This window comes from Elaeis guineensis, chromosome 8, assembly GCF_000442705.2.
Source record: "Elaeis guineensis isolate ETL-2024a chromosome 8, EG11, whole genome shotgun sequence".
NCBI classification, from domain to species: Eukaryota; Viridiplantae; Streptophyta; class Magnoliopsida; order Arecales; family Arecaceae; genus Elaeis; species Elaeis guineensis.
Window position 1 is genome coordinate 134,195,798 of NC_026000.2, and position 13,442 is coordinate 134,209,239.

Below are 13,442 nucleotides of genomic sequence, written 5' to 3' on the forward strand. Positions count from 1 at the left end.
AATTTTTCTCTCGTGTCTTGCCCATAGACGTAGGCTTTTCAGCTGAATCATGTAAATTCTGTGTTTGTTTTTCTTCTCTTCTCTATTTTGTGTGATTGTACGAATCTGTGTGTCTTTATTTTTGTGCTTGCTGTAACAGAAAATTTACAAATAACCCAGATAAATTCAAGTACTGATATTCCAATTCAATGATAGTACAATAATCAATAGTTCCAGTTAGCACTTAAAACAAAAAGATTTCAATGAGAATTTGCCTTCAATTCTTGCAGCTTTGCGATAAAGAAAAATGAAAAAGGTGGAACATTTTCATTCAGAATGTCAAATTGCTAGACGAAGCAAATAAGCAGAAATCAAAATCAATTCACATGCCTCGGTAACAACCATGGCAGTTGCGAATGGTTCACCAACGTTGTCTCCTTTAAAAGCACTTTTTTTTTTTGAAAATAAAAAAATTTATTTTGACGGTAAGTAAAAAATATTTATCTTAAACATATAATCTATCAACTTTTATTCAACTCTTCGAGAGATTATTATTTGGACCAGATCCACCAACTCAGTGGTGGAAGAGTCCAACCACTAACCAACACATACAAACACAAACAAAAAGACACCAATGGAGGCATACATGCATGTTTTGTCCATATTGGTTCGTAATTGGATGGATCTATTAGCTCAGTGATTGATCTTGTCCATCAAAAAATTTCACCTTGTTCTCCCTATGAACTGTCATTTAAACACATCCAACATGTAGGTGTAACAACATGAGTTCCTTTTCTTATCAAATAACCATCAGGACAACTCATATCCTTTTGATTTGGACGCAGGTGGTTGAAGGATAACCAGTTCCAGAGGGAAAGCCAAAAGAAATCGAAGACGAAAGCCGACAGGTTGTTGTGGTCCCTTCTTCGTTTGGTACGTTAGTCTGTCCGCCTGAGAAACCCCAGACCAAGTGGAGATACCCATTCTCAGCGGTGGGCTACGGTTCACGGTATCTATATGACGTAGTAGATTCTGAACCTTTCCTTTTTTTTTTTTTTTTTGGATGACACGTAGTACACTCTGAATCTAGATAAACTTATCTGCTTTCAAGTTTGTGTGTCACGAATGGATTCTATTGCAGAATATAAATGAAAGAAAGAAGATATTTTTAATGGAATCAAAAGTTTTGGCCCACCCGATGACGACATGGATGCATTAATTGATAAAATATGCAACTTGTTACCTCGTTCTTATTAATTTCCATGGACAATGAGAACCCATCACTTTCTGTGCCTATCATGCATGCTTCATGCCTGACATGGAGTTTACATCACATTAATTAAATATATTTTTATAAGAAACTATTATTAAGACAATAATAGGATCAGGATTTATACAAATTGCCACTTCTTCAAGTTTGGAAGATCCCGCTGCTACTATGGTATCAAAATATAGTAGGCCTCACCTTATTAAACCCAAGCTGAAATGAAGTATCGCTTTTATATATACATATTTCAGAGAAATTCTGCAACATCATAAAAATATATGATTGTTCTACAATTTTCCTTTATTTGACCCACGTTACTCTATCATTTTTTTGATGGGAAAGTGTACAAAATATTTTTTTTCAAATTAATCTTTGAATATTGTTATCAATTGATTTCTTTTCCTATTATGAAAATATAATCTCCTAATACAACTTTTCTGCCTTCCTCAAATGCTTCCAGAGAACTTCTAGGAAACATCAGGTTTGGTTATATGTGATTGATATTATAGAGTAAAAATTTCTTTTAATTTGAATATATTATTCTGAGATCCAGAAGCATATGAGTTTTTTGAACTTTCTCGATCTATAAGTGATATATGTTGCATAATTGGTAGTTTTTATATTTTTTATGGATTTACAAAAGACAAAATTCTAAAATGCCATGAGGATTGAATTATGAAATGAAGAAATAGAACCATATGCAACTTTTGCATGAGTTTTAATTTACCCTTATGCTTGTTCTTCATGTGTGAAAAGAGAAGCTAGCTGGTCAAATTTTCATTTTCTACAAGTTTGCAAAGAATGAAAATGAAAGGTTAATAGATGCTTTAAAGATGCTATCTACCCTATGGTCTCACCAAGGGAAAAGAGTACCAGGGACCATATCCATGGTGTAGCATCTGCTAAAAGCCTAAAATTGTTATTTGGAATTGTTAAGGATAAGGTGTGTATGGCGAAAATAATTATTGAATTTTTCTGTAACATATCTTCTATAATTTGGAAGCTCTAGTCATTCATAATTATCAATTATCATAACACAACATCGAGATGAGAGAATTGCATTGTTAGACATGTTTCACAGGTAATGGCTAGCTTCTTAGTCAATTCAACACAAAACTAATATTTTTATTCTTTTAAATAAAGTTAAAAGAGATCAACCTCAGGTATCACTAATTCAATACAAAATTAATATTTTTATTCTGATAATTCCTAATACAGTTTCCACCAATCTCTGGATTTGCTGGATATTTTAATGAGAGTTCTTTGCGTACAAACAACTGCATTCAAATGAGCAGACGTTTCGTCTGAGCGCTGGCACATAATTTAAGTCTTGTCTGAACCGAGAGACACGTGGGTGGCCATGCAAGGGTCCACACAAACACAGTGTAACGTCAACTCATCGAATGAATCTGTACCGTCCACAAGTTCAGCCCCCGGACTACAGAAGATCACAACCGTCGAAACGGTGGATTCTTTTGGATCCCGCGATGGTGCAAAAGATCGAGAAATTATTGCATGCACATGGTGCAGATGAATGAGGACAAATCCCGGAGTACATGCACGATGGAGAGCGCGCAAGCGGGAATCGGTGAAATACAAGGGGTAGCGTGGCGTGTTATCCACCGTGGGATATACGCGGTCCAATTGCACCTGGCGCATGCAATACGGAGGCGCAAAAGATCTGCGAGTCGGAGAAGGAAGCTCCAAGACGGGAGGTTTGCAGGTGGGGTCCACTGACACGACACAATGAATGGGATCTTTTGTTTTATTGTCTTTAAAAAAAAAGACCATACGACTACGGCGGCCACTGGAGAACTGCCACGTGGGCTCCGGCGATGGGGCTGGCAAGATTCCAGCTTCCAATCCCAGCTGGGAATATTAGGAAGGTTATGGATTGGGATCATGGTCGGGTAAGCGGGTGAAAAAGAAGTTTAGGGCGGGGGAATGGTCGAAAGCACGTTCGCGTCCCTGCGATGAAGTTGTGCGCATAAAAATATCTATGTGGGTACTGTTTCACAGGTCCAAGCTACCATATGCAATCATCCGATTTGCCATCAAACACTGAGTTTTGCCTCGTTATCAACGGAATCCTTAGAAGTCATAGTTTTGGAGAACGATGTAGATAGCGATCCAAAATCTAAAACAAACATCAATTAAATCAAATAATAATGGTAAAAATTTAAAAAATAAATAAATTTATTTAAAAATTATTATATTAAAGATAAAAATATCTCAATTTTCCTCTTTCACTTAAAGGCTAATTCTTGTATATTAAGTGTAACACTCAACTTAACTTAGTCTAGTACTTAAAAGATCAATTATTTCAATTCGAATCGAAATAAAAAATTAAAAAAATATCTAGGAACAAATCTTAGTGTAAGTATGACAAACAATCGATTGCTAACACTTCCATCCATTATGAAGTCTATGCAAATAACATTGAATTTGCCGACGCTATAAAATACCATAATAGTCATCACCGATATTACTATAATAACAACAACATACAATGACTTGATGAATAAATAATTGAATAATATAATTTTTTTTATTGATCCGAACAATAACTCTAACTTATCCTTTCGATGTATCTTGAAGTCCAAAATATTTTTCATTAGTTATGTTAATTATTGCACATATATCATTATATTACATATATTGGTGTATTTACATAGAGAGTTTTTTATTGAGCCGGTTAGCTCATCTTATTTTCTTAACTATCTTTTCATAGTTGCAAGATATGATATTTAATTAAATTGGTCCACTAGTGAGAGATGGAGGATGAATAAAAGTCTTATGATACCACTAGATGAGCAAATAAAATTATATTGAACTGCTTGGGTTATTTTTGATGAAATTGCCTTAGTAAATAATTGCTTTTATCATATAATCACTAATACGGCAGTTATTTTTTTTTACAAAAAAGAATGACATGTTTTGATTCATGCGTGCGACCATCGAAGATGGATTTAACCGCCGCATATGCATTCCTATGCGTGCCATTGGAACGAGCCTCATGATGTCCGCTTGACAACTTGAAGCTATTGACGCCCACCCACACTCCACTCCGCTTCCAGATGGGTTTGGTTTTATTGGTCCACATCCCTCCACCTCTATCTGCCCATTCATAGCGTAACATTAGAATTTTATAATTCTATTTTTATTACTTATTATATTATATTATTATAATAATACCCTTTACAATTTTATAAGTTTATTTTTATTGATTATATTATATTATTATAATATAAAGCCCCTCGTTCTCTCTCTCGCACAAAAAATTAATCGACAGAAATACTCCACTATTTCAAAAGGATATAAAAAAGCGGTCCATCGCCAGCAATTATGCGATAATAACTACAATTAAAAAAAAATTCTCCCTTCCAGTGATAATCCTATTATTCTTACATTGTCATCATTATTATTATTATTTTTGTCATTTATTAATTAATAAACCCCCCGCCACCTCTATATAAGCAGGGGTGCCATCCCTCAACGGAAGAAGGAGATCTCCTCCACATTCTTCCGCTCTCCAATCCATAGCCCAGGGCCATGGGTCCCAGCACCTCCACCGCGACCGCCGTCGTCCTCCTCCTCCTCCTGGCCCTGGCCTCCGCCGCCACCGCCGCCAGCGACTCGCGCATGTCCATCCTCAGCTACGGGGAGAGGAGCGAGGAGGAGGTGCGCCGCCTCTACCAGGCCTGGAAGGCGCGGTACAGCCGCTCCAACAACGCGCTCGACGAGGACGAGCGGCGCTTCGAGATCTTCCGCGACAACCTCCGCTTCATCGACCAGCACAACGCCGCCGCCGACGCCGGCGTGTACTCCTTCCGCCTCGGCCTCAACCGCTTCGCCGACCTCACCAACGAGGAGTACCGCTCCACCTACCTCGGCGTTCGGACCGCTGCCTCCCGCCGCCGCCGGAGCTCCTCCGCGGGGAGCGACCGGTACAGGTTCCGCTCTAGCGACGATCTGCCGGATTCCATCGATTGGAGGGAGAAGGGCGCGGTCGCGGATGTCAAAGACCAAGGCAGTTGCGGTCAGTATCTTCTTTCCTTTTTCATGTTCCAGTCGCAGTTGTTTGTTTGATGGAGTTAGATCCTTGTTTCTTTGTTGGAGGGTGTTTGGGTTTTTCAGTTCACCGGAAAATTTTTCTCCGGACTCATTCATAGCAATTTATTTGATTTTCTGTTGAAAAATTGTACTATGAATATGATTTAAAAGTAAAATTATCATGCATAAGTGAAAGAAGTGAAGAAGATCTGATAGTGTTTTTGAGTTGTGCTCTGGCGTTGCAGGAAGCTGTTGGGCATTCTCGACGGTTGCGGCGGTGGAGGGGATCAACAAGATCGTGACCGGCGATCTGATATCACTGTCGGAGCAGGAGTTGGTGGACTGTGACACCATCTACAACGAGGGCTGCAATGGGGGCCTCATGGATTATGCGTTCGAGTTCATCATCAACAACGGAGGGATTGATTCTGAAGAGGACTATCCTTACACCGCCCGTGATGGCCGATGCGACCAGTACAGGGTAATTAACTTGCTTATTCTTCTTTTCATATGTCCTGCAGCCTCTGTTATTCCCTTCTTGGTTCTAATTTTGATGGTGGTGTTTTCTGTGGTGCTGCAGAAGAACGCACGTGTTGTTTCCATTGATTCATATGAGGATGTTCCAGTAAATGATGAGAAGGCTCTGCAGAAAGCCGTAGCAAACCAACCTGTTAGTGTTGCTATTGAAGGTGGTGGCACAGCATTTCAATTTTATGAATCGGTAAGGTTCTATACAAGAGACATAATAATAGCTAGTTGGGTTTCGATAATTTAAGTATTGTATCATATACTTGGACCGAACTGATGATTTAGTTGTTAATTGTACCCCTTATGTATGAATTTGCTGCATAGGCCATACATCATTAGCCTAGAAAAGCGGTCGTATGGTGATTGCAATTATAATTTGGTGTAATGGATGTGGGTTCTAAATGTAATCAACTTTCTGCCAAAATCTTTCTGGAAATTTCAAATTAGCTTGTTTTGTACGATCAGATGCTTGTTAGATTATCTGTATGTAAAATTTTGCAGATGCTGAGATATAAGAATGAAAGGGCTTTCTATCCTATATGACATCCTGCATATCCTTGAAATATAAGCGTGATAGGAATCTCCTTTACCTTTTTGTCTTTACATGGGGCAAGTATCTTCTCTAGGATTTGGTATGTGTTGGCTTTTGTGTAAGTCAGTCCATACCTGCTGGTTGTTTATGTCATAGTTGTAGATTTCAGTTGCCATGTCCATAAGATTGCTAACCACTTGTGATCATTATTACTGGTTTACAAGTTGTCCATGATACAATTTTATAGAGAATCGTGGAACAAAAAGTTTCTTGTACATGAAAGCTCTAGTCATGTTAAAGTTCAACTAGATGCAAAGCTTTGATAACTGATATATTCATTAATAATTTTTTTAAGATGAGAATTGAGGTATAAATGCCTAATTATTATGTAACTAAGTATATTTGAATTGGTTCGTTCCTTCTTCTGAAAAAGTACAGTGGTGGTTAGGCTGATAGGAGCATGCTGCTAATTGTGGTGGGTCATTGGTGGAATATGCTTCATTCAGTCTCTGCTTTATGTTCTATGAAATTCAGAATTAACATCAGAAGGAGCTTATGTTGCAGTCATGGAGTATATAGTTTGGTCAAGGGATTGCTCTTGAAGCTATTCCTTATATGAAATATGGACTTTCAAGACACTATGATAGCTTTCTTTTATTTATAATATACACTTTGAAGATACTGTTATAGCTTTCTTTTATTCTGGTGTGTGGTGTTATGATTTGCAAACTGCACCCACAGCTATTGGTTTGTTGTTCAGAAGTCATATGTGGCTGCTCTGTTCCATCCCAGCATGCATCATAGTCACATAGAATCTTCAACCTTCAGAAAGTCCAACATTATCCTTGTCCTTGAGCTTTTCCTCGTTGACAAAGGTTTTTTCATCAGCAAACACAGATTACTTTGCCTGGATGCTTCTTGTTAATTTTTGTGTTGCTTGTGGTGCAACTTTGACATATCTACCATTCATTGACAGTTATCAAACCAAAACACCTTAATATGGACCGATCGTATAATTATTTTTGTACACTTTGTAGATCATATTTAATAGTATATTGCCATTTAGAGGCATCCATAAATGAACCAATTTATGAAAAGTTTGAGTTTGTAGAGTCCTTTCACTCTTGATAATATGTATTTTATACCTTCAAAAATTAGACAAGCTGCACATCTTATCGCCACTTGCATGGATGTCCTACGTGCATTTTTTGTTCTAATAATACTGATCATCTAATTATATAAAAGAAAACTAGATTACTGTATGTGTGATACTCCGATTGTGTGGTTGTTCGCGAGTTAAACATATGTACCATAATCATTTATTTATTTATCTATTTATTTTTCCTTCGAACTCAGGGAATATTCACTGGATATTGTGGCACTGCACTGGACCATGGTGTAACTGCAGTAGGCTATGGCAGTGAGGATGGCAAGGACTACTGGATTGTAAAGAATTCATGGGGCTCAGAGTGGGGAGAGGGTGGGTACATTAGGATGGAACGCAATACTAATGCAGCCACCGGCAAGTGCGGTATTGCAATGGAGGCATCATATCCCATAAAGAAGGGCCAAAACCCACCCAATCCGGGTCCATCACCTCCTTCCCCTGTCAAGCCCCCAACTGTTTGTGATAACTACTATTCATGTCCAGAGAGTACGACTTGCTGCTGTGTCTATGATTTTGGCCGCTACTGCTTTGCATGGGGATGCTGTCCACTCGAGGGTGCGACTTGCTGTGAAGACCACTACAGCTGCTGCCCCCATGACTACCCCATTTGCAATGTTCGAGAAGGAACTTGCCTAACGGTAACTCCCTAACTTTGGAAGATAACTTTTGATGCTTGTAGTTATTAGGCATTAGAGTTTGCATTCCAATCCTCGTTGACTGAGTGAAATTCCAAAATTTCTTACTGATAATTTGGATGGTTTTGGCCAAATTATCTGAGGCCTGATCACAGTTAGGCTGAGTAGCAAATAGGTGGAAATCAGCACCTAAGTAGGCATGCTCCATTAGTGGATTGAAAAAGAGTGCTAAATAGATCAAAGCTTCTTATTTTCATTTTTCTAGCCTCAATGCTTTATTTTCCTTGGACAACCACCAGTAGACTTATATGCTCATAGTTTAATTTTTCAGGTAACCAACCAAAAGACTTTTGATCTTTCATCTACAATATATACGTTCTTCTTTTGAGAAATTACAATATATTGATCCTATTTTTGCGTATCTGATACCCTTTTTCTTACTATCCTGGTTCTGCTTTCTGATGCGTGATACCCTGAAACTTCTGAACTAGATGTGAGTCCATTTCTTGAGGTAACCTTCTGTACACTAACTCTTGTTTTCCTACGTCTTTTGGTTTGACAAACAGAGCAAGAACAATCCACTGGGAGTGAAGGCTATGAAACGCACGCCTGCGATGCCGTATTGGGCTTATAGCGCTCAAGGTAAGAGCAGTGCTTGAGAGGTGTATTGGTTCACGGTGCAGTTAGTATGGAAGTGATGGAATTAATTCTCGACACTCTTGTGCTCGTTATGGATCAAAGATAGCTGTTCCCAAACTATTTGATGATGATTAGAAGCTTTTGTACATATATCTAAGTGTCTGTTGTCAGATTAATCAAAGGAGATTTGAGAACTAAATTAATTATGACACCTATATGTCAGTTGTGCATTGTAAAAACTAGCATCAGGCACATGGAATGCAAGCATGAATTCGTCTTAAAGAAACTTTATCGGGAAATGTTGATTTGGGCCGGGAACATGCAAGAGAGAGTGTGATCACTATTTTATTCATCTATTTTGGAATGCTTCATGCTGGAAGTCCCAGGAAAATCCAGTAGCATCTCAGATATGGTGATATCAGATATAGCTTTGCGCATACAACAAACAAAAACCATAAAAGTGATAATTATGATATAGTTGGACTAGAACTGGCTATTAGACCGATATGGTGAAAACCAATCTTTTAATGCCATTAAATACCATGGTACTCGCTGCACATTTCTTAAATGCAAACCATCACATCATTATTGGACAACAATTTCTGAACAAGGACAACAAGGGGCACCTTGACGCCTTGATGCTTATCTTCTTTGTATTGACTTTCCAGAAACATGATTTATCTTATCTTTAGAAAAAGAGAGTATACAAACGAGAAATCTTTTGTCTAAAGATGGACGAGGAAAAAATAAGAACAGTAAACAGAAGAAAGAAAGAAAGAAAGAAGGAAAGTAAGAAAGAAAGAAAGAAAGAAAAGAAAAGAAAGCCCAATTAGTAGATGATCCAATAAAACAATCAACCAACAAAAAAAAAAAGGTAGAAAAAGCTAAAACTAGGGATCCAAGCGCTGCCAAAGCATTTCAAAATAGTAATATCAGCAACTGTTGTTGGGCTTCCAATCTCTAGGATCCAAGAAAATGAAATGCCTACAAACTAATCTAGTCAGCATAATGTTTATTAAAGAACGGCCAGGAAGTTTTTGTCTTTCCCAGTAGAAGAGTCATAATCCATCACTTTGCCATCCCCTGTTCAACAGAATCGATGTATTTGAGTGTAAAAAAGGTGGCAGGTTGCTTCTGTTCTAGGAGAAATTACCACTCACATACTTGGTTCGGAGAAAGTGGTTGCTGAACTCTGGGGCTTCAGCCATGCCTGACTTCAGTTGAAGTCGGCTGAAGCTTTTTTTTTTTTTTTTGATAAGTAGGGGAGGCTGGAATAGATCAGCTTCCCATCTTTATTAAGAAAAGAAGGATTGAAGTGGGCTGAAGTTGAATCAGGGAGATGCACGCTTTCACATTTCATTTTAATTACTCAGAACTGTATTTCAGAACAACACCCAAAAAGAGTACTTTTGACCGATTGTTCTCACAGTATTGTAAAGCAATGCAATGAATTCCAACATTAACAAGTTTAGAGTAAACTAAGGTAGCAGAACAATAACCTTCAAGAAGTAACATCACCCCTCTCTCTGCAACTTGAGTATCAAGTAACTTAAACAGTGATTGGAAGTTTCAGTAAGGTATTGTTTTCCAATTTACAGGACCAATAAAAATAATCAGCAAAATTGCTTATCACTTTAAAACACAAATAATTATAACCTCTGTGCGTCAATCTAGCAACTCTTACCAGGAATTCTCATCGCATTTTACAAAGCTTGCAACCCAATATCAGGTTGAGAAGAAATTGAGTATGATACGTATCTATTCCCTTCCACAAACCTTTAGAATCTCAGCCACATAAATCTGCTTCCACATGCAAAGACTTCAGAATCAAATACTTCCTCTTCATTTTTCCGCAGTTTTGAACGTTTATATTAACATATACACAAATCCGAAGCCAAGCATACCAATAGAAAGGCAGAGAGCTCTAATCCGAGGTGTCATTCCTGACCGGATAAGACCCCCTGTTGACAAGCCCATCAACTGTTGCCTGGGCGCAGACTCTTCACAAAAAAGTCTATGTACTACAGCTTTTTTTCTTCTTTTTTTTTTGGGTGGAGGAGGGGTAAGAGTGAAAAAAAAAAAAAAAAAGCTGTAAAAAAAGCTCTAATGCCGCTTTGAAGATCCAAACGAAGTCCAGAAAAGCCGCAATTGACCGCTTCAGCTTCAAAAAGCTTGCTCTTCCTTGCAAGTCAAGAATGGCCCCGTCCATATCAGTAGGTGCGGATTTTTATTTGAAGAGAGAGACTCATCACAAGAAAAGAATTAGCAATAACAGCAAATCTCCAACTCTTTACCTATGGTAATATCAATAGTATATCTACAGTACAAGTGATAAGTAGTCACAATGGCAAATACCCAACTTTTTACCTGCGGTAACATCAATGGTATGTATGTCTACACCGTTCAAAAGTGGCTTCCCCTTCATGAGCTTGGTCTGTAATAACCATAGACACTATAAAACGTCTGAGCGAGAGTGAGCACCAGAAGAACCACAGCAGCAATGAGGGAAATAATAGCCCATGGATTGCTGAAATACTTATGCTTCAAGCTCGCTCTCCAACTATTCCACTTATGGTTATAATACCTGTTCAGCTGCTGCGATAAGCGGGACAAATAACTGTCGTTGATGTCGAACACCACCTCCTGGCACAACTTATTGAACAAGTCAGCGACCTCGTCGTCGTTCCCCAGCCAATGCTCGATGATGCCACGGTAGTGCAGGTACCTCACATCCTCCTCCGAATTGATCAGATTGTCCATAAAGATCACGTACGAGGTAATGTCGTTGCTGCAATCCATGTGGCACTGCTCAAAGGCTATTAGATTCAGGAACAAAGATTTGGTGCCGTCGTGGATCAGTAGGCGTGGGATTTTGAGCACCCCGTTCGTGAATTCGATGTCCCAGAAGCGGTCGGTCTTCCGCTTCCGAAATTTGATGCCGGCGTCGCGGAGCTCGGTGACGCAGTGGACGAGCTGCTGGCGGCGGCGGTCGCAGACGCGGCCGCGGTGAGACCAGCGGCGGAGCCAGACGCGGGGCACCGGGCGTGGACCGGTGCGGAGGAGGTTGCGGCGGAAGACGTCGAGGCAGTGGAGGCCGCCTTCGGCTAAGGGATCGAAGGCGGCGGCGTCGGTCTTGTTGAGCTGGTGGTCGTTGGGCATGAGGGGGTCCAAGAATTGGATGGCGAGGCGGGCGACGAGGCCGGAGGTTTGCTCCGGGAGGCGAAGCTGGAGGGCGAGGAGGCGGTCGAGGACGAAGAGGGGGATCTGGTTCTCGAGCATGATCATGTCGCGCTGAATGGAGTGCATGGTGCCGCGGATGGCGAAGACGGGGTCGCAGTGGGAGTAGCCGAGGGTCCGGAAGCCCTCGCCGACGGCGCCGCGGAAGAGCTCGAGCATGAAGATGCCGTCGAGGACCAAGGACTCGACGAAGTCGTTGCTGGAGAGGTGGATGTGGCCTTCGTAGCAGGAGCGGGCTCGTTCTTCGAGGGATTTGACGGCGTGGAGGTAGAGGTGGACGTCGTGGCCGGTGCGCTTGAGGACGTGGTGGAGGGCGCGCCACTTGTGGTGTTCCATGTCGCGGAGGCGGCGGCGGTCGCGGTGGTAGGGGCCGATGGAGACGAGATGGGGGATGTAGGCCTTCTCGTCGCCCTCGCGGAGGGACTTGGGGACGCGGTAGATGGAGAGCTTGGCCCAGGGGCTGAGGCACTCCAGTTGCCGGGCTTGGTTGAGCTTGTCTCTGATGGAGATCACCCATGGGGAGTCTTGAGGAGGAGGGGGGTTTAAATTTTGGGGAGGGGGGGCGGTGTCGCCCAGGGTGATCGGGAGGGGAGGGGCCCTGCCGCCGGGGGTGGTGGGCTGGGATCTGGCGCAGTTGGCGTCCACGGTTTCTTTGAGCTTGAGGGTGATGAGGTACCAGTTCAGCAGCTCTTTGTTGAAGACGGCTACCATTTTTCAGTTTTCACACCTGGTGGTCTTCGTTTGGCTGTTTGCTAGCAGTTCGGCTACAATGATGGTAAGAGCTAGTTTTCCTTGGATGCTCTTGGGGTGGAAGGCAGGAGGAGTAGATTAGAAGTATCATGAGAAGAGATGGATGCCAGGGTCGCATTTCACGATGACTTTAGCCTAGTGGGGGGCAGTTCCAGCCTAACGTGGATTATTCTGTTTGTTCCGGTGCCCTGAATGGTGGTGCCTTACCCACGGATTCCCTTTTAAAATATATATGATAAATTATAGATTTAATTATTTTAAAAATTTTAAATTTTTTTTAAAATTTTTATTTTAAATTTTAATTTATTATATAATCAGATCATCAAATTTTTAAAATATTATAATTTTTTTCCTGACTAGTACTTCCGTTTAAAAATCATGACGAAAATGATCATACGATATCATATGACACGTAGTAGAAGCTGATGTAGCATGGAGCTAGCTGATATAGTTTTTTTTTTTTAGTTAAAATTTAATATTTTTTTTTCTTCTAGTTAGGATTTAAATTTTTTCTTTCGTATTTTTTTCTCTCTATTTAGGATTTTTACTTCTCATTTTTTTCTCCATTTCCCTCCACCACAATCTTCTTCAAAACCCCTACCATTTGTACCTCTTCTTCTTGATATTTGGAGAGGAGATAAACACATGGGCTTA

The 13,442-nt window shown here is 40.3% G+C and overlaps 2 protein-coding genes across 6 annotated transcripts; one reads left to right on the forward strand and one right to left on the reverse strand.

The window, feature by feature from the left end:
• The first annotated feature begins 4,742 nt into the window (after positions 1-4,742).
• Positions 4,743-9,087, forward strand: LOC105049532 (oryzain alpha chain). Its single transcript, XM_010929202.4, has 5 exons — positions 4,743-5,285; positions 5,545-5,780; positions 5,880-6,020; positions 7,716-8,165; positions 8,729-9,087. The coding sequence occupies exons 1-5, from the start codon at positions 4,799-4,801 to the stop codon at positions 8,819-8,821; spliced, it is 1,407 nt and encodes a 468-aa protein (XP_010927504.1). The 5' UTR covers positions 4,743-4,798; the 3' UTR covers positions 8,822-9,087.
• Positions 9,088-10,250: 1,163 nt separating this feature from the next.
• LOC105049530 (UPF0481 protein At3g47200) lies at positions 10,251-12,956 on the reverse strand. 5 transcript variants are annotated; one of them, XM_029265929.2, is made up of 3 exons: positions 11,386-12,956; positions 11,169-11,235; positions 10,325-10,978 (listed from the first exon to the last, which is right to left on the reverse strand). In XM_029265929.2, the coding sequence occupies exons 1-2, from the start codon at positions 12,747-12,749 to the stop codon at positions 11,223-11,225; spliced, it is 1,377 nt and encodes a 458-aa protein (XP_029121762.1). In that variant the 5' UTR covers positions 12,750-12,956; the 3' UTR covers positions 10,325-10,978; positions 11,169-11,222. The 5 variants fall into 5 exon arrangements, with proteins under 5 accessions (XP_029121759.1, XP_029121762.1, XP_029121761.1 ...); XM_029265928.2 differs by having other exon boundaries at positions 10,325-10,982; XM_029265926.2 differs by having other exon boundaries at positions 10,251-10,601; positions 10,706-12,954.
• Between the last annotated feature and the right edge of the window lie 486 nt (positions 12,957-13,442).